This window comes from Hippocampus bargibanti, linkage group LG03, assembly GCF_051943395.1.
Source record: "Hippocampus bargibanti isolate YZ-2025 linkage group LG03, ASM5194339v1, whole genome shotgun sequence".
Taxonomy (NCBI): domain Eukaryota; kingdom Metazoa; phylum Chordata; class Actinopteri; order Syngnathiformes; family Syngnathidae; genus Hippocampus; species Hippocampus bargibanti.
The window spans coordinates 23,350,485-23,370,975 of record NC_142736.1 but is presented as its reverse complement, the minus strand read 5'-3'; the positions used below and the strand labels follow the sequence as shown (position 1 = coordinate 23,370,975).

The window sequence follows — 20,491 nt, the reverse complement described above, 5'->3', positions numbered from 1 at the left end:
GAGGAACATGAAATATTTATTTTTATATTTACATTATCATACAAATACCATTAATTATGTTTATAGAGTTTTTTCACCAACTTTGGTCATCCCCCATCAGGTCTTATTCAAGTTAGTTAGTTTAGTATCATAAGTCATAATTAAAATAATGGTATACTACAGGTCAACAGTAATAAACATGCCCTATCATAATTTCCTTAATTATAATAATAATTTATGAATTCGAATGACTCACGAGGTTTGTAATTCTGCTTTCTCAATCTTTTTTTCTCTGCATGTTCACTTCCCTCACAATGCTGTTTGAGTGACAGCCAACCTTTGCCACCATAGTTGATAACTTTTCCATCGCAAAGATTGCAAAGGGCTTTTTTTATGTTTGAATATGAAATCTGGAAGTGGGCATCCGTCGACTTGTTTTTCTAACCATGCCCAATTCCACTAATTCTTTATCCCTCCATCCAGAGGCGTCACCAGTCCACTATCACTTTTGTGTAGGATATCTCTCTTCCACGACATCTTTACAATGTGAAAAGTCGCTCCCGAGCGAGCAATCAAACCGAACACATGCATGTAAGCTTTAAATCAAAACAAAATCTATATAAATCTAACCTACACTGTCTATACTATTAACACATTAAACATGTCAGTACCAAAAATGCGACAATGTTTCACGCAAGTTTACTGGCGAAAAGCACGGTAATGGAGCTGCCATATTTGTTTTCTCGTTTCACAGTCCCGCGGTATTTTACTCCCGAGCAATCCCGATTGTCAACGGACGCAACCGACATCGAGCAAAACACACGAAAGCATGCCGACTCAAGCACTACGCATTCTGATCAGCCTATCACCCTTCAAAACAAATATTTTAGCGGACGTCTGGGATCCCAGTATAGCAGTATGTAGCATAAACTGAGTTAGCCCTTTTTGAACAATTTTTCAAATGTTTTTTTCAGACACTCTCTCCTCCACTCCCATCGGTGAATTTAGGTCTTAAGCAGCGGTCAGACATTGAACAATACAGGAACAAACTGAGACTCAAGGCTAAGAAGAGATATTACGACATTCCTCCAATGGATGGTAACAGCTACAGCAGCGAGGCCCTCTCGCAAAAACAGCGGCAAGGACACGAAAGGGCTGATCTTGAGGAGGAGCGAAACTCCACTTACGTCAAGTCTCACGTAAGGTGAGGAATGGATATTGCATACACACAAAGCTAAATTCGGGATTCAAAAAGTATTGGACAAAGAAGCAGATATACTTAGACCCCCCCCCCCCGACCCCAAAGGTAAACTTTAATGTAACGCGTGTATTAAATCTATTTTATGATCACTTTTAATGTGAGAAATCTTTCAGTGAAATCCGTATAACTGCAATTAAATCATACTGTACTCCCAATTTATTTATGTTTTCTGGCATCATAAAACCTCCTGTCAAGCTCAAAGGACACTAAAATAAATGAATTGATTTGTTCTGAATGTGCTCTCTTTATTGCTAGGCTGTTCGTAATATACTAAAGCTGTGTTTAACATCTGCGCTACCTAATTGTGAAACCAGATGCTGTATAACATGGGCGTGGAAATAATCTAAAAACATGGATTATCCGTTTGCTGTAGCTATATACTACTTACTTTTTCAAATGTATCCTACAGGCACAATCAGATAGGACATACATCATATCGCAGCAGGCAGAGCCTCAATAGTCCAAGTCCTGGAGGAACAGAGATGGATTTGCTTGTGATGAGGGAGAGACCCAGGAAAGGCATCCGAAACAGTGGCTATGATGTAAGTCACATCTGCATTAACACGGTGCTTAAGTAAAGGGAAGCAAATACTGTTTTAAAGCACCTGAATGAATATTTAAAAGTAAAACTTTCTTCAAGATAAATACAACTGACCTGAATTTAAATAATGATTTATCTGTCACAAGAGGAGCCTGCATACCATTAGTGGTACATGAATCACTGCAAGAAATGTTAACTTGCAAAATCTTGTCTGTCGGAGTACTCAGAGCCCACCGTTCTGTCTCACCAGTAACATATTCATTCTAAAAGTGCCTCCCTGGTCATTCTCCTTTTCTACAGAAATCTCAGATAGGAGGGTGGAATGGTGGACGATGAATTAACACCTCCTTTGTGGTGTTTGCATGTTTTAACATTGCTTGCGTGAATTTTCTCGGGGTTCTTTGGTTTCCTCCCAGTCTCCCAAAACATGCAGGGCAGGTTACTGGGAACACCCTAATTTGTCTTTCGGCGGGACTGTGAGTAGTTGTTCATCTCTGTGTGGCCAGTTCAGCATGTCCTCCGACCTCTACCAGAAGTCTTTTTTGGACATGTGGGTTTATAAAGTTGATGGATGGATGGATGGTTGAATGTCATACAGTCATCAAAGGCAGTAGTACAAATGAAATCAGTTGTCAATCATCCACATTCTATTTGTGTGCATACTCGTTCTATGACTGAGCAGATGTAGGAATGTGGAAAACAAGTACATGGCAGTACATTCCCTGCATTTGAAGGATGTTGAATGCATTTCTAGACAAACGATCATTCAAAATTTCTCCTCTGAATATAGACTCTTCAATTACCTGAAGAAACACTCATCCTACATACTATAATACATTTGTCAGTCATCATAATACAAATAATCTCAAATTGTGTAACATTTTTTAATCCTGTCGCATGGGTGGGGAAAATTGGCCCAAAAATGATCAGACATGATATGTCTTCTTGGCTTAGTTTACATTTCAAGTTGTCACTGCTTGCGGCAACAAGCTGCTGTTGGTGCACAACAGTGGATTAATTTATAATCACAAATGAACATTTATAAGGTTTTGATATAATGCATATCCGTCTGACTGTTTCATGCTGCCATCTTTTATTGTCCCATTATGGTTTTTGGTTCCCTGGTGTAATGGAGCAATTCTTGAGTAGTCTTGTGAGCTGTTCTTTTGTAAATCACAAGCGGTGATATCAGTGACTTAAATGCCATTGCCCCCCCGAACGCCCACCCGCCCACCTCCTTTGCATTTTGTCCAGCTTTGGAAAGCCAGACATGCTATATATGTGGTATGATGTAAGCTTACTCATTAGTGTGATACAGCAAAGCGGAGGAACTATGAATGTGAAAATGTGGGTGACAAATTTTAATGTTGGCCATCCGTGCTGATTTTATGTAGTACACTAAAGAGCAAAGACAAATAAATTTTCAATTTTACTTCTGTCGTCACTCACATGCTTTTTTTAACCTATGCAGTCTGCAAAACAAGCCAACTACACACACACACACACACATGCACACACACGCACACGTACACACGTTTCGTGTTTCAACGGGGACTGATTTATGAATTGTACTACAGTACTATTATATTATATTATATTATATTATATTATATTATATTATATTATATTATATTATATTATATTACTATTAGTACTATTGTACTAATTTCTCCACTGTGAGACTAATAAAGGCAAATCCAATCCAATCCAATCCAGTGGATATACTGTGGCAACCTTTTATTTGCACAGGAAGTAGGGCAGGCTTGACACGCTTTCACTTATTGTACCGTATTTTCCGGTGTCTAAGGCACATCCAAAAGCCTTGATTTTCTTCAAAAGATGACCCTGCACCTTACACGCAAGTGTGCCTCATATGTGAAGTAATATGAAGCCACAACAGGCAGCAGCCACCAACTGCATTTCTTCCTCTAGAAGAAGCATTGAGTAAACACAACCTCTGTTGTAGCACTTTATAATGTGGTTTGCCTTATATTTGGAAAACATTTATATATTTCTATATTATATATTTGGAAAACATTTGTCATTCATTGAAGGTATGCCTTATACTCCAGTGCGCCTTATATCAGAATCAGAATCAGAATCAGAATACCTTTATTCGTCCCGCAATATCAGTGTTTGAAATAACGTCTGCCCAGAGGCCCGGGCCGTGCAACTTTTACGTCTGGTGTACAACTTTCAAAACGTCTCGGCCTGGGTGGCCGACAACTTCTTCAAGAAAAAAAAAAGTTTTTTCTTCCAAAACAAGCGTTTGTTTTATTCTATAAAGCAAACGCTACAAGCAAATTGCTATAAGTCACGTAAACTCCTCTTTCTACGGACGTTCGTTTGCTTCGGACTATACCGTGACTGTAAAGTGTACTTGAAAGTTTTGAAAGACGCTTCGAAAGAGCAGCCATGTGGCTTTTAGCAGACAACGCTACGCAAACATTGCATTGTGCACCATGACGACAAACGACAACTGGAGCAAAATCTTCAGCAAGGGATATTTACCATAAATTAAGCAAGGGAGCATTTGTGGTAGGTACATACTTAATTTAACAAAATCCTTTATACTTCGCAACAATGTTTTTTTTTTTTTTTGCGATTAGTCGTCTTATTGTGTTTCAAGTTGTGAAAAATGGGGCTGGCAACTTTATGGCCGGGCAGACAACTTTTCAGAGTTGTCTGCCCTGGTGTCCGCTAACTTTTTGTCATGAGTTTCAGACACTGCTTATATATGGAAAAAGTTTGGAAATACACCATACATAAGTGGTGCACCTTTTACTCCGGTGCGCCTTATACACCGGAAATACGGTACCTCTATGTCCAAAAACACAGACTAGGTGAATTATTTGGAAAGTGCCAACTATGAATCGTAAGGAGTGGTTACGATATTCAGTGACTGATGTTGAAGAGAAAAACAAAGCGGGATATTTTTTAATCCGATAACGTATTCTTTTTAGTGAGCTTGCAATGTTTTTATCCCATGTGAGTCAATGAGTTTATAATAAAGTTTGATTGATTTTCACATGCACTCTGCATGTTTATTCCAGACCGAGCCTGAGTTGATAGAAGAGACGAATGTCGACCATTTAATGGATCCGAGGGGCTTCGTGTACGGCCGCGGTCTGAAAGGCCAGTCACAGACGTCCACGCTGAGCTCACAGCCATCCATTGATGAAGTGAGGCAGCAGATGCACCTGCTCCTGGAGGAGGCATTCAGTCTGGCCTCGGGGGGACACTCCACATCCGGGAGGCACTCCCACCATCATCGGCCCCCTTCTGATCACTACAGTGCCGTTCCAGCTTCACTTCCCTATGCAGATGTGGCGACCAGCGCCCCGGGCACTATAAACTGTGGTCATGGAGGATTGCAATGGAGCCCGTCATACGGCGCAGATGTATACCAGTGCAGTTTGCCGAAACCAGTAAGCAGGATGAGATAATATAAAGTCTCGAAAGTAGGCGTATTCAAACTCGAGCCCAAGGGCCACTCATAGCCTACTCTCCATTTTTTACTGGCCTGCAGCATATGATAAAATTAAGAATTAACACAACCCGGGGGCTCTATTCTTGTGGGGCATTGGGCTTCAGGCTACTGAAAGATTCAGAATAATCAAAATTCTTGTTTTATCACAAGGGTATCAAACTCATTTTTTTCCAAGGGCTACATTGTCGTTACGGTTTCCTCTCAGGGGCCTTTATGAATTTGGGGAAGCCATTAGAATGTTTAGTAGCCTCCACATATTACATATAGAGCACACAACAAATTAATGAATAATTAGTTTTCACATTTGAAGTAAAAAATAATGACTGTTATTGTGGTTTACAAGGGACAATTTGACATTTAGGTTCGGACTTCAGCAGGCATTATGGAATTTCACAAGTTTGATTTGCTTTCACGGGCCTGACTATAATGAGGTGGCGGGCCAGATTTTGCCCCCAGGCCTTGACTTTGACACCTGTGCCTTATCATTTTAATTTTTTTTTAAATATTTTGAGACAAATCATAGGCCATTTTTTTGTTTGACTTGCAAACAGGGCTGTATAATGGCAGTTAATTCAATTCACTTGAGAACAAACAGCAGAGGGCAGATAGCGATCCATAACCCTATATACTGTAGCTTTATTTTAGTAAAGTTTGATTGATATAAGCAAATCTTAGATGTGCTAATGCAAGGGTTTCAAACTCCTTTTTTTGGCGCGGGCCACATTGTAGTTACGGTTTCGTCTCGGGGGCCGTTCTGAATTTGCGGAACCTATTAGAATGTTTAATCCCCTCCACATATTACATAAAGTGCACAACAAATTAATGAATAACTAGTTTTCAAATTTGAAGTAAAAAATAATAACTGTTATTGTGGTTTACATGGGACAATTTGAAATTTTGGATCAGACATTAGCAAGCAACATCGAATTTCACAAGTATTATTTGCGGGCCGAATAAAATGATGTCGCGGGCCAGATTTGGCCTCCGGGCCTTGACTTTGACACCTGTGTGCTAATGAATAGCATCAGTGTCAAAGTGATAAAATCCTTTAAAGGACAACCAACACCATTTGTTTGTTTCCTAACTAACATCAGAAAAACGTTTTATAGGATCTAAAATACCCAAAACACAGAAGCTGATATTTTTAGTCAAATGCAAAACACCAATAAAAATGACTTAAAGTGTCCCAAAACTGCCACAAAATGAGCTTGGAACTGGGCAGATTCAGAAAGTCCCGCCCCCTTGTTTGTGACATCACTATTGGTCACACACTGCCTTGCTCCATAATCAAAACAATGTTTTCAGAGAGTTCAGATTTAGAGAAGATGCTTTCTTGTTACTCATCCAGTTAGGAATATGATTCAAATAGTTCTGAAGACGAAAGCATAAATGTTTGCAATCGATTAAAGAAGTCCTTCCGTATCAATTTGAGCCATCTGGACTCTAATCTAGCGCCCAGAAAATCAGAATCAGAATCATCTTTATTGCCAAGTATGTAGAACACACAAGGAATTTGTTTCCGGTCGAAAACGCTGCACTAGTATCATCATCAAAAAATTGCAAGTTTCCCTTTGGAAGAAAAAATGTTTGGACAACTATTCTAAAACCTTTTTATGAGACTTTCTCCTCTTCTCTTGTAGGCCTTTCACTTCACCCAGCTCCCTGAAATGGCAATTAACTCTCCTCCTTCATTACCACGTCGCACCGGACCACCTCCCGGCACTTCCTTAAGACGGTAATGCTCATTAGGTTTCACTAATACGTACACATGCTGTCTGTTGCATAGCGAGCGTAGATTCACACCTGCACCCATTTGCAGGGACTTGATATATTCAAGGTAATGTACTGTGACCAAGGTGGTTTCGGGCCCTGTGTACATTTTAATATTGAACTTGTGCATTGAGGTATGGAAGGAATGCTAATGAGCTAATCGCTCATCAGCCTGTAGCGTGTCTGCCATCTAGTGGGGCTTACTTAGTATAATTCTGTGTTTATTTCTTGGCAACCCCACTCAGTTCCATCTCTGACCTGGGGCCCAAGGGAAAAAGCTCTCAGACGCCTGAAATGCAGACTCCACATGACAACAACCCATATGGGCCGAGCTCCCGGGCGGCACTTCCATCCATCACTCTAGAGCAACCTGTGTCCAACTACTCAGGTGAGTGGATGGTGAACCAAGGTGACATTTTAGAAATAAGTCATGTTGTGGTCCACCCGCTCTCCATGTTCTCACTCTCTACTGGTCTCTCTTCAGGAAACCCAATCACGGCCGTCTATTCCATCCCAGCCAGCAGGTCGGGCTATTCGGACTATTTGGTCTCTGCCTCGCCGACTTCCTACCACAGTCCCTCTTGGATGTCCTATCCTCCTGAACCGGAAGATGTTTCGCATCAGTGGGCAGACCCTGTATGACATTTTTAATTGCCTTTGTGAGTTATGTATATCACGGGGATGAAAAATAGCCATCCATTATATTATACTTCATAAAAACATAGTAATGGCATAATTTTAAGCAGATTCTTTACTTACAGACAGTGTAGGTGTTCAAATAGCTGACATGTTTCGGCGACTACTTCCGCCTTCGTCAGAGTGTCATGGATCCGTGACACTATGCCATTACTATGTTGAATGAATCTGCTTAAAATTAGATAGCAAGTAGACAGGATGAACTTAGTACAACGATAGTAATGGCATATTCTTGGGGCAGTCTGGGACAGACTGATGGATATACGGACACATTTCAGCTCCTCTTCCAGCTCATTAGTAAATCACTAATATTAGTCGTTTTACACAGGCAAAACTATACATGTATATCACTACGAACTGTACCTGTCTCCATGTCTTGCTGCACCATTTTTATTTTAACTATTGCTTTATTATTATTTTTTAGCTTAGCATTCAATTTGAATGGACCAGAAGGCTCAGCTATTTTTTTTTATAAATCTTTGTTTTATGTTTAGTGTGGCAGTAAATATTACCTCCAAGAAGCAATAAATAGCATTGATAACATTTTGTGGTTTATTGAGATAATAACCTTTAATATGTCTGAACAATAACTAATTTTGGCTTTGGGTATTATTATGGGAAATGCTGAATTTCATTCTTTTTCTTGTATCCTATACCAATTTTTCCAGCTTCCTTTGCCAGGCTATGTCGAGGCTTTTCCTCATCCTCGCTACCCACAGGGGAGCCCGTCCATACTTCCCCTTCTGTACACTCAGGCTCTGGACCAGCCTGCTGCCCAGAGCACAGCATCCCAGAAAATCTTGCAGCAGGTGGGGATGGACACGGACAACATTCCTTTGAGCAACCTCTCCACCAATGCACTTGTACATGCTATACGACAAGAAGTGGCCAAGTTGGCGAAGAAGCAGAGTGACATGTTCAACTTATAGTGTGGATCCTTCCTTTTTCAGTTCACCACGCATTGAATAACAACATACTCATGACAGCGGCACACTTTCAGACTGATATTTGATGTTTGTACCTGTAAAATGACCATATCAACCTATGAATGAATTGATTTATTTTATTACACCAGTCCGCTGCTGGAATAAGGCAACACAGTAATTGTAGTTTGGTTATGGAGAAAAAAAATCCACTGTAATTGGTTGTCCGCAGTGGCTGCAGACGTCATTGTCGATATGTGTTCAGTACGAGAATACCAAGCTGGGAGGAGACTATGCTTATTTGAAAGGAAGCGAACAGTCAAAATAAGCTTTGTTTTTACCTAAAGTACCAAACACTTTCTGACAGCCTGTTGACCACAGTGTATACAAGCATGTAAGAGAATATTTGTTCTCACCTGATGGCGTCAAAGAGAATCAGTGTTGCAATTGTCGGCCATTTTTAAGTATCACAGTATAATACCCAGCTGCCTCATTAGACTTAACAATTCCAGTGTTTTTTAATCTATTTTTATATCATGGTTGGACCACCAAAAATCCATTTAAGAGAAAAATAAAACAGTAAATCACTGCGCATCTTTACCATTTCATCTGGGTGGAAGGGACACCCACCCATCCTCTGCTACAGTATAACAATCTTCACGGGTAAACTCATTGTTCCTGCCTGGGGGTCATAAAATGACAAAAGGTGCCAATACATGCATGGAGTTGTATCGCTGCAGTTCAGTTCAAACATCCAGTTGCTCGAGGTTGCCTCCTTGCAATGGAATATTGGATTGGATTGTATTGGATTTGCCTTTATAATTATTATTATTGCTAATAACATGCTGCACTATAGAGCAATGGGCTTAGAAGTATAATTCACAGTTCAATATTATCATTTGTTGTTACTCAAGAAATGTCTTGGATCAAGAAAAAAACGTTGTTCAACTACCCTGTTGACCTGCCACGGAAAACTGAGCAGCATTTAAAAAGGGTTGCACTGTACAAGTCACATTCATCATTTTTGTGCATATCAGGATAAAAAGCAGTTTCCTGGTAGTTACTGTAATTCATGATTTTTACATGGGCATTGGTTGAACAAATGCGTAACTGGAAATGATCATGGGCTAAAACACGATCTTTCATGATTGATTGATTTCCAAATGTGGTTTGTTGAGACAGCGGGAAAGGAGGAATCTCATATGTGATTAAACATATATACTGCTGTTATTATTTTGGGTTTGATTTGTTTTTTTCAGAATAACAAAATTAGCTGTCTTTGCTTTCAACCTGAAAATGTCATTTCCCACAGTTCATAACTGGATTGCTCTCAGCCAGGTGAGAAAGTATGTCAGATTCCCATTGTGAGAAATTACATTCCTAGAATGCAATTTGTAACAATACTGATGTGATTTCCTTTCCGCAGACTTCTCTATCTCACTTTTGTCAAGGAGGTTCCTGCAGATGTTGGTGAAGGCAAAATTAAATTCATCACAGTGTTTATCTGCTTTTTGTCAAACTGAGATTGCATTTCTGCAACTTCCTGTAAAAATATCCATGTGAAATGGCTGAACAGAAAAAAAACAAAGGGAGGTTACGCTAGACCTTTTATTTCCTGATTTAATCTCAATTTCTCATGGTATGTGGTGTGTCAGAAAAAAATCATGGTCTGGTGTCACAAAAGATGTATTTCAAACAAGGTTTTTTTCTTCATTATTTTTTGAGAGGGAAAGTAAAACAAAACAAAACACTTGTGTAGTTGCATAACTAGGCACTCAATTTAAGGGGAGCCAATATTTGTTCAGAATTAAGTAATCACATTAAAAATCATTTTGAATTAAAGCCAGGACAATTTTATTTTTTCCAAAATAAATCATATTCCAATAGGCATTTCCTGACATTTGGTCTCCATTCCAGGTGAAGAAAACATCTCCCAAGCATAATGCCGTTTCACTGCCGGTGTGTTTATTTAGTTTTTTTTTTTTTTTCGGTGATGAGCTGTGTGTTAAATTTTCGCTAAACAAAGCATTTATCATGGAAAGGTTTTTAAGTGGTTTGATTAGATCGACCCCAATACTTTTGTGACACTCCTCTTTAAACATGGAAAATTGTATCATTATAATGTGAACAGTACAACCGAGTACATAACTCAATCTCTTTTAAAGTATGCTTAATTAGTGTGTGAAAGAACTCGATAGCCCTAACCCAGCAAACAATTTTGGTAGTGAACTGAAATGGTAATGTGAATTAAGCATGTTTTATCTAACAAGATTAAAAACCGTTATGCTTATATATTCATCAAAAAAGTGTCAGATGGAATTAAATAAAATAAATATATTACCAGGCAGCAGCACATTTTTGGGTTAATATGCATATAATAGTAATCTTCTTCTTGCTCCTTTGGTGAGCAGTGAACTTGTAGTTCAGAATCTGTCCGCCAGGAGAGAGCATCGCACCATGCAAACGAATACCAGCACGAGGCGCTTCACACCAGGAATTAGTGCGTATCGATTTATATAATTCAAGAGTAACATTCAATTCAGGTTGGTTTAATGTGCTAGTCGTGCGCATTGTTATGTCACTACAATACATGATAATTGACAACATATAAGTTGTTTATTGTATAATGTTTATTAACTGGGGCAGATGTTGCACACAATCAAAATCCAATGACGACCAATCCAATACGTCAAATCGTGGTCTCTGCCCTAATTGAGGCTGCCAATTAATACATCATTTGGAGCTTTGTCCATTAAATCAAATTAACTATTTACTCGAACAGACATCATTTTATTCATCCATCAATTACCTAATCCGGTTATCCTCATGAGTGTCACGGATATGCTGGAGCGTATTGGAGCTATTTTTGGGCGATGTACACATTAAACTGTTTGCCCGCGAATGGCAGGGCACATACTGTCAGTGACGTGCAGTGAGGTTCATGGCTGGTGAGCCACCGACGTCATCACAGTCACATTTACAAACGTATGAACTCTACTGAGTAGCTTATTCACCATTTGATTGGCAACAGTTCACGTGTTTTGTTTAAAATCTCATGTCAGCATTCTTTATATAAACTGTAGCATAGAAAAAAGAATTACAAAACGTTATTATCGTGTTACCTATACTTATAACTGAAGTCCATGCTCTGCATCGATAACTTCTTTGTAGATGCCTTCCTTATCTTTCTTCTGTTTTAAAAGTCTCTCTATTTCTGTCAATGTAGTTATGTAATCCTCCATTCTGAAAATAAGGCCAAGCAACACAAAAAAATGACTGGATGGTTGCACTTAACTTGCGAACTGTTTACTGTAGCTTGCTGTCACTCATTCTATTATTCTGCAGCCGAGGAGGCGCAAGAAGAATCTCTGTAATCACCAGCGCCCCCTGTCACGAGGCAGGAGAACTGTGTGCCTCACCTATGCACACAGTTTTGATCAAAATAAAATAAAATAAACACTGTAGTACAGTGTTTATAATGTTAAGTGACTCTACATTATATACACCAGCTAAACTGGAGAAATTTAGTTCATATACTAACAGTGTTTCAACATTTTAATAGTGATATGCAGAGGGACATCAATGCGGTCTCATTGCAGAGCAAGCCAACACAGCATAGACATTGCGCAACCCATGGTGAGGCTCAGCCGGCTGCTGCCTCACCGCTAGTCTGTACTTAGTATTTGAACGGCAAATGTGAAAAATCAGCGATTTTGAAGAAAAAAAAATCCAAAAATGGTGAAATTAAATGGAAAACAACTTTAAAGTACAAATCACTAAATATATATAACCGTTTAATTCATTTTTTCATTTGATATTTCCATGATGACAGGTGAGGCACGGCTTCACCTGCCTCCCCTGACTGCACGTCACTGCATACTGTATAGAACAAAGGTCCATTCACATACACAGGTCATAAACTGAGGGGCAGTTTTGAATGTTCCTATAACCTGCCTGGCATTTTTGGTTCACTTCTCCTGTCGATTCTATCCATCCATCTTTCCATCCCACCTGCCCACCCACCCATTTCCATCCATCCATCCATCCATCCATCCATCCATCCATCCATCCATCCATCCATCCATCCATCCAAAAAACTGGATGGATGGGGGGATGCCCCATCCATCCATTTTTCAAACCACTGTATCTCACAAACACACCTAGGGAATATTTAGAGTGTTTAATCAGCATGCCACACATGTTTTGGAAATGTGGGAGGAAACCAGATTACCAGGAGAGAACCCAGATGGGCACGGAGAGAATATACAAACGCCACACAGGAAGATTCAATCATACCCTGCAGACCGTCATCAAGTCTGAGTCAAGTAAATTTGCTGAACTATTGCAGATAAAAACCAATAAAGTACAGTGGCTTTAATCTCTGACTTTTTTTCAAACAAGTGCTCTCAGGCCCACTCTCAGGAATTTATAGTTCTGTACGCTCTGTATTTTATTTTAAAGGCATTCAAAGTGGGACATTATGAATTGAGCTGACACTTATTTGCATCCATTTTCTTTATGGCGACTCTTAACTTTACTTCACTGACATTGTTCCCACTGTGTTTTTTTTTTCCTTCGAGATAAAGCACTGTAATTGAATGTGATCTTTATGAAGGCCAATTATCTTTAATAAAACCACTTTAAATCATGATCACCAACATTTGAGCGGACATCAGCGTAGACCTTTCGAGAATTAATGCACTGTGGCATGCAAGGACAGGTCAAGGGAAGACAATGGACTTGCAGATCGCTCATTCGTGTAAAAATGTATATCATAGATTAAACTGAGTCAGTGGCAGACTCACTTATGACTTTACCCTCAAGTTATATGCTATTTTGTTTTATCATTTGCCTTTGAGGTGAAAAAAAATACTGAAATTTTACCATACAATACTCAGTTTAAAGGCACACAAATTAAAATGACATCTCATTTCTTAATATTCAAGAAATGTGGATGAATTCCTTACAGGAAACAGTTAGCGGGAGGCTGCTTTATCTTCATGGTGCACGAAAGCATAGACCATTCAGGCATGCTGGGATGAGTTTTTGTGAAGGCTGTTCAAGATGAGATAAAACTGCACCTTTTATCAAAGTGATGGAAAGGCTCACGCTGCCCAGTCATGGACTGTTTAGCTCATCTGCTTCACAGTGCAGAGGTGCAGAGTTTCAAAATCTGGATCCGGCCATTGTTCTGCCTGCTTTACAGCTCTATCTGCTGCAACATGCCTGATTCAAATGATCTTCTCATCAGCCAGTTCTAAAGGAGAAATTAGAATGATCCTTTTTATTTCAATCATGTGTGTTTCATCAGGGAGAGATGGGAAAACAGGCTGTCCTGGTCCTTGAAGACCAACTTCGGATACCGAGCGGTATGTTGTGTAACCACGGATGGTTGCTCATCAAAGTGCACTCTGATTGCTGGCAACCAGTTCAGGGTATACTTCGCCTGCTGCCCAAAGGCAGCTGAGTTAGGTCCGACTAAGTGCATCTGGATGGATAGTTGGATGGGCTAAAGCAGGGGTGTCCAAAGTCGGTCCTCAAGGGCTCCTGTCAGAATCAGAAAACCTTTATTCGTCCCACAATGGGGAAATGTGTCCTGCCTGTTTCCAAAACCAACAGCGTGTCAATGGTGGAAAAAAAGCCATGTAAAAGTTTCTCGTGCGCCACAGTCTACGCATTGAGCTTATCGTAAGCAAATAATCTGCAACAAGATTTGCTTTTTCACAATAATCCATTGATGTGCTTATAAAATACAAATGTATTCCTTTACAAATGACACCATCATCTAAGTTTTCAATCAGATCCAAATATCTTTGGTACCAGTAAATCTGAGGTGCTATGTTTATCTCGCTGTATATTCATGTTTTGATTGTAAAACTCAAACATTCTCTCTCTCTCTCTCTCTCTCTCTCTCTCTCTCTCTCTCTCTCTCTCTCTCTCTCTCTCTCTCTCTCTCTCTCTCTCTCTCTCTCTCTCTCTCTCTCCCCCCTCGGAAAAATCATTGGCACCACCCTACCCACTCTCAGGACTTGCACACTGCAAGAATCCAAACAAGGGCATAGAAAATTCTACTGGGCCCTGCGCACCTGCTCACCACCTTTTCCAGCTACTCCACTCAGGCAGGCGCTACCGATCCATACGCATCAAATCCAGCAGACATTTCAACAGTTTCTTCCCCCAAGCCATTAACTCTCTAAACAGTAGCCCAAATAAAACTGTATAGTGCCTCCATATTTATCTATTTTTTGATCCTAGTGCAGCGTGTTCTACCCGAGACAACATCCTTGGGTGCTCTACATACTTGGCAATAAATATGATTCTGATTCTGAATCTCTCTCTCTCTCTCTCTCTCTCTCTCTCTCTCTCTCTCTCTCTCTCTCTCTCTCTCTCTCTCTCTCTCTCTCTCTCTCTCTCTCTCTCTCTCGGCAATAAATATGATTCTGATTCTGAATTTCTCTCTCTCTCTCTCTCTCTCTCTCTCTCGGCAATAAATATGATTCTGATTCTGAATTTCTCTCTCTCTCTCTCTCTCTCTCTCTCTCTCTCTCTCTCTCTCTCTCTCTCTCTCTCTCTCTCTCTCTCTCTCTCTCTCTCTGTCTCTCTCACTGTCTCTCTTTCTCACTCTCCCTTCTCTCTCTCTTTCTCTCTTTCTTTCTCTCTGTCTCTTTCTATGTGTATAAATACCTATACATACACATGCATATATGCTGGTCCAAAACTGCTGGGCCACCCCCACATAGTAATATTAGCTGATGATATGCTACATCTGGATAGGATGAATCATATATTTATATTGAGATATTGAAACTTTTGTTTGTCTGTGTTTCATTTCAGACTTTTAGGGTGTTATGTGGGTAAGCCTGACTCTTCATATAATTCTATTGATTGTTTCTCTGCCTACACTGGCTGATGCATGACATCATTCTTCAATCCACACAAGTTGTCCTCCTCCTCAAAAAAACATGACTCTGCTTCACTGACCTGGTTACCTGAAGATCAGATTTTATTGATTGTACATTTAGTGAGATATCTCTTGGTGCTTTCACTTCACCTCCACAGTTTGCTGCTCTCTTCAAAGTTATTTTTGGTGAAGAAGCTGTTTTTGTATCCAGAGAGAAAACACTCAAGTGTTCAGAAAAAAAGTGTATATCATAGGCAGTGATGTGAAAAATGAAGCTTCAAATTTCCTTTGTAAACCAGTTATATTATTTGACTCTTCTAGATGTTGTGGTTGTGTTTAAATAATTATATTTGGTAATGGAGAGTCTGTGTGGTTTCAGCCCAATGTAGAACAGAGAGTGCCATTAGGAGGAGTAAAACAATATATAATTGGTTCATGAAACAAATTTGAAGCTTCATTTTCCCATCTCCGCTGTACACACTCTCCAAAGTGACAAAATTTAGTGTTCTTAAATAGTTTAAGTAATGTACACGTTTTGTGATCTAAATAACAATTCAAAGTGCTCATACGTGGCTCTTTCTGTTTCTGATAAAAATAGTATTTACAGTGTCTGAAACTCATGGCAAAAAGTTAGCGGACACCCAGGCAGACAACTTGAAACACAATAAGACGACTAATGACAAAAAAAAACATTGTTGCGAAGTATAAAGGATTTTTTTTTAATTAAGGAAGTAGTACCTACCACAAATGCCCCCTTGCTTAATTTATGGTAAATATCCCTTTCTGAAGATTTTGCTCCAGTTGTCGTTTGTCGTCATGGCGCACAATGCAATGTTTGCATTGCATTGTCTGCTCAAAGCCACATGGACTCCTCTTTCTAAGCGGCTTTCAAAACTCTCAAGTACACTTTTCAGTCATGGTGTAGTCCGAAGCATGAACCAGGCTTCTGATTGGCTGCCGTGCCGAGTATGCACGTTGTCAAACGTATGTTTGTTTGGCAATTTGCATGAAAAGTGTACTTGAGAGTTTTGAAAGCCGCTTAGAAAGAGGAGTCCACGTGGCTTGTAGTGATTTGCTTGTAGTATGCTATTTTGAATAAAACAAACCTTTGATTTGAATGTATTTTTTTCCTTGATTAAGTTGTCGGCCACTCGGGCCGAGACGTTTTGAAAGTTGGACGCCCGACGTAGAAGTTGTACGTCCCGGGCCTCCGGGCAGACATTATTTCAAAAACTGGTATTTATCAAAATGTTCATGAGAGGGTACAGTAGCCAAACTAATCCTGTCGTATATTAAAAAAAAATGCAAGCATGATCGGAGAACTAATTAAACCTTGTAAATAAAGATATCCCTTTATAGCATGACCTCAAAGGTATACAGTGAGACCTCAAATATACTTTTCAACTAAATAAGCCTTAAAACTACACACTTTAAAACTACCTCATTCTATGTATAATAACTGTGCTATTGTATTGTAATGAAAGAAATACACTGAATTGTATCATACAGTGACTTTATTTACATTTGTGATGATCATTTATGGCTTGATGGAAGGTCAAAGGGAATTGCTGTTTGGAAAGAGAGGCGCATTACATGAGGACTGTAATTAAAGAAATAAACTGTGCTGTAAAATAAAGTTTTATTTACCTTTTTGATGGTCGTTGATGGCTTATGGAAGGAGAGTCACCTTCCATAAGGACTGTTGGTAACTTAACCTCTGGTGCTGTTTGGTCGTGTGCTTCCGCCGAAGATCACTGCGCCAGCCGTGGTGGGTGTGTATTATGAAAATAGTGCTTATTATAAGGTTTAATTTTCATAAATTTGAAAAGTTCGTAAGTTAAGGTGTTTGTAAGTTGAGGTCTCACTGTAGTTATGTTTCTTTACACTGATACTGCATCCATGCTGCATTCCTTTTTATGTATTTGTTGATTTTTTTATACTGTTGTTGTCAGGAATAAGGGAGTGAAAAGAGAGCAAGACGCAAATGAAAGCTAGCCAGGTTTATTGAACATGTACACCACTTCCTGGATAGAGGGTATGTCATTGCTAGTGGCTCTCAGCCACTACTGCGTAAATCACACTACACGTACCGTGATGACTGAGGAGACTGATAAAATAAAAGAATAATATTGGATGATATTTTTGGCTGCCTGCTTTCCATTTAATTTGTTAATAGTAGGACTTGGTGTCAAAAAGAATTTCTACGAAATGGCCTGTTAGTCATCATTAAAATTTTAGATGAACATGCAACCTAATGTGTCATGTAACTGTTTAATAAAATCATGTTTTTCTTTTTTTTTCCCCAGAAGAATGCTCACAGTATGCATTGTGGTTCTTAAGAGCTTTGAACGCCACAAAGGTGAAGCGGCTTACCTTTTTATATGCTAATGTAATCAATGGTGACTGTGTGTTACATATGACAAAAATACAAAACGAGGAACAGGCTATACAAATGCTCAGTGTTCACATTGATTTTTATGAATAATAAAGCTCTTGGTTCTACTTTCCATTACTTTAGAAATAAATGTAATGACCAGACCCTTTTAAAGGAATAACAAAAAGCGTTGCAATGGTATTTTTGGTCCACTGTATTACGGATTGAGTTTCTGTTTAAGACCTTAACTCCCTAAACAATCTGAATGCACCACCATTAATTGACTGTTCACACTGTCATTGACCATTGCACACGTCAATCAATATAACCGTAGTAAGACATGTTAATCATTGCTATCATTAGTGTCTTGTTAAAAGCAATGTCTCATTTATTGCCCACATACGGAAGCCTTGGACAGGTGGACATTGATACTCAAATTGACTCAATCTGTCTGTATTCTGTGAAGGGTGACTGTGGCTTGGTGCTTCTGGTCCCATGACTCTTTTCACTTCACTGGCCTCATTTCAGCAATTGAAAAAAACCTTTCAGATGGAAAAAAAAGCTTCGTTACAAGAGGGGCAGGATATTTAACAAATTTTAACTCCATGTCCACATCTGACGGTTTGGACCGAATTCTGAAGTTAGCCTTTCAGCTTTGGGTTTCACTAGACCTCGGTTGTAAACGTCACCAAGGCCTATATTTTAGTTATACATTATGAGCAAATGGTTGGTCCTGAAGATTTATTGGTTGTAACTTGCAATGTATGTCATGACATGCGCTTATTTGGATTATGACCAGGTCCCAAAGACACTATGTGGAATTGCATATGAGAAGGAATCAAATTCAGTGTTAAAGAACTGATATTTTAATTATGGTTTGCAATTAAACTGATTTATTGAATTGTGATTTTTTTTTCTCAATAAATTATTACGTACCAGTGGCGGGCTGTGCATGTCACTCCGAGGCCTTCAGTAGTGCTAATCTGCAGCTGCCACTGTAAAAAAGTGTGGTGTGATTTACCACACGTCCTGTACTGTACTAGAGGGTACAGTTAGCCAGGAAATTACTTGTGAAGAAAGAAATACTGTCGTTAAACTGTTCAAGTTTTTACCATGTACGTGTGGATGGATGGATGGATGGATGGTCAGAAGTCACTCTTTGAGACCTCAGAGAAGATTGAACAACACCATGGCACAACATCAATAATACTGTGATGAAATTGCAATATTATTTGCTATTTTCTGCCATATTCGGAAATGTCTGATCTGTATTAATGATGTCCATTTTTTCTTGAAAAGTCCGTCTTGAAAATGGCTTTAACAGTAAATCTCCAACGAAATCAATTTCTTCTCTTCCTTCAGCCATTGTGGGTGGACAAAACAGCAATTAAATCAACACAACAATGTATTTGCTTATGCAGCTTGCTAAGGATACAGTGTGCTAGCTCTGGTATGCTTTGTCAGTAGTGGCTGGTGATACCATGATTGACTGGTGATGAGCCAATCATAGTTTGCGAAACCTCTGACGTTACCCAGGCCTGCGAGCAGGCCCTGCGCGTCACCAACTCAAAATCTGATTGGTTAAAGCAAAAGACGTTAAACAACAGAGTCATCAACACCATATTTAATGCAACAGGGCCTGCGGAACTGATTGCGAAGGCGTCCAGGTAGATTTCAGACCCTGGTAACAAATGATGGCTGAAATGTCATTGGTTAAATGCTTAAATACGAAAACACACACCTGAAAATTGCGCAACAGGGGAAAAGCAATGAAAGGAAGCTGATAAACAATTTGGAATTATCTAAGAATAATTCATGGACAAAATATAATTCACATTAGTCTGTGATTCAGATATTTTTAGGCCAGCAGAGAAGCCCTTGCAGGCCCTGATGGCCCACCACTGTTACGTACTATATATACGACTGTATATTGTACATTCACACAGGAGGCGGGGGACACACGCTGGACTGTTTGTAGGGCTCACTTAAACGAACAACCATTCGCTGTCATTCTCATATCTAGGAAAAATTTAGGGTGTTCTATTAAGCTCCCATATATTTTTTTGGAATGAGAAGGAAACCCGAGTATTTGAAGAAAACCCACACAGGCACAAAATGGAACATGGAAACTCCACACAGGAAGGCCGTAGCAACAATCGAACCATGGAGGTCTTCACGTTGAGGCCGATTAAAGAAATCAGCCACTTTGCCACTTGAGATAGTAATTTTGTTTTATAAATTATTAGTTTCAAAAGACCATAGAGATGTTGGTGAAATACATTTACAAATATAAATTATACCAGTTTCGTGTCATGGCAAACTGCTTAAAGAAACAAACAGTTTTGATAGCATGGTATCGCACTTGAACAATGATGTGCTCAAGCAAGACCACAGTGTCAAGGCAAGACAAAGCTGAGAAAAACCTTTGTTCTTTCATGTAAATGCAGTTTTGCAAATCACCACTCCTGCGTGATTTCTACTTGCCTCTTAGCATCGAATCGTGCCTGCTTGTGTCCACAGAGCCCCATAATTATCTTGTGCATTCTAAAAAAGACC

The 20,491-nt window shown here is 39.4% G+C and overlaps 1 protein-coding gene across 1 annotated transcript in view; it reads left to right on the top strand.

Moving 5' to 3' along the window:
• kiaa1549lb (KIAA1549-like b) overlaps positions 1-10,436 on the top strand; it is a 62,212-nt gene extending 51,776 nt beyond the window's left edge. Inside the window, exons 16-22 of the mRNA XM_088992660.1 lie at positions 980-1,183; positions 1,650-1,782; positions 4,835-5,209; positions 6,912-7,006; positions 7,287-7,429; positions 7,526-7,677; positions 8,406-10,436. Coding sequence (XP_088848786.1) covers positions 980-1,183; positions 1,650-1,782; positions 4,835-5,209; positions 6,912-7,006; positions 7,287-7,429; positions 7,526-7,677; positions 8,406-8,666 — 1,363 coding nt within the window. The 3' untranslated portion in view covers positions 8,667-10,436. The remainder of the gene's footprint in view (positions 1-979; positions 1,184-1,649; positions 1,783-4,834; positions 5,210-6,911; positions 7,007-7,286; positions 7,430-7,525; positions 7,678-8,405) is intronic.
• The last annotated feature ends 10,055 nt before the right edge of the window (positions 10,437-20,491 follow it).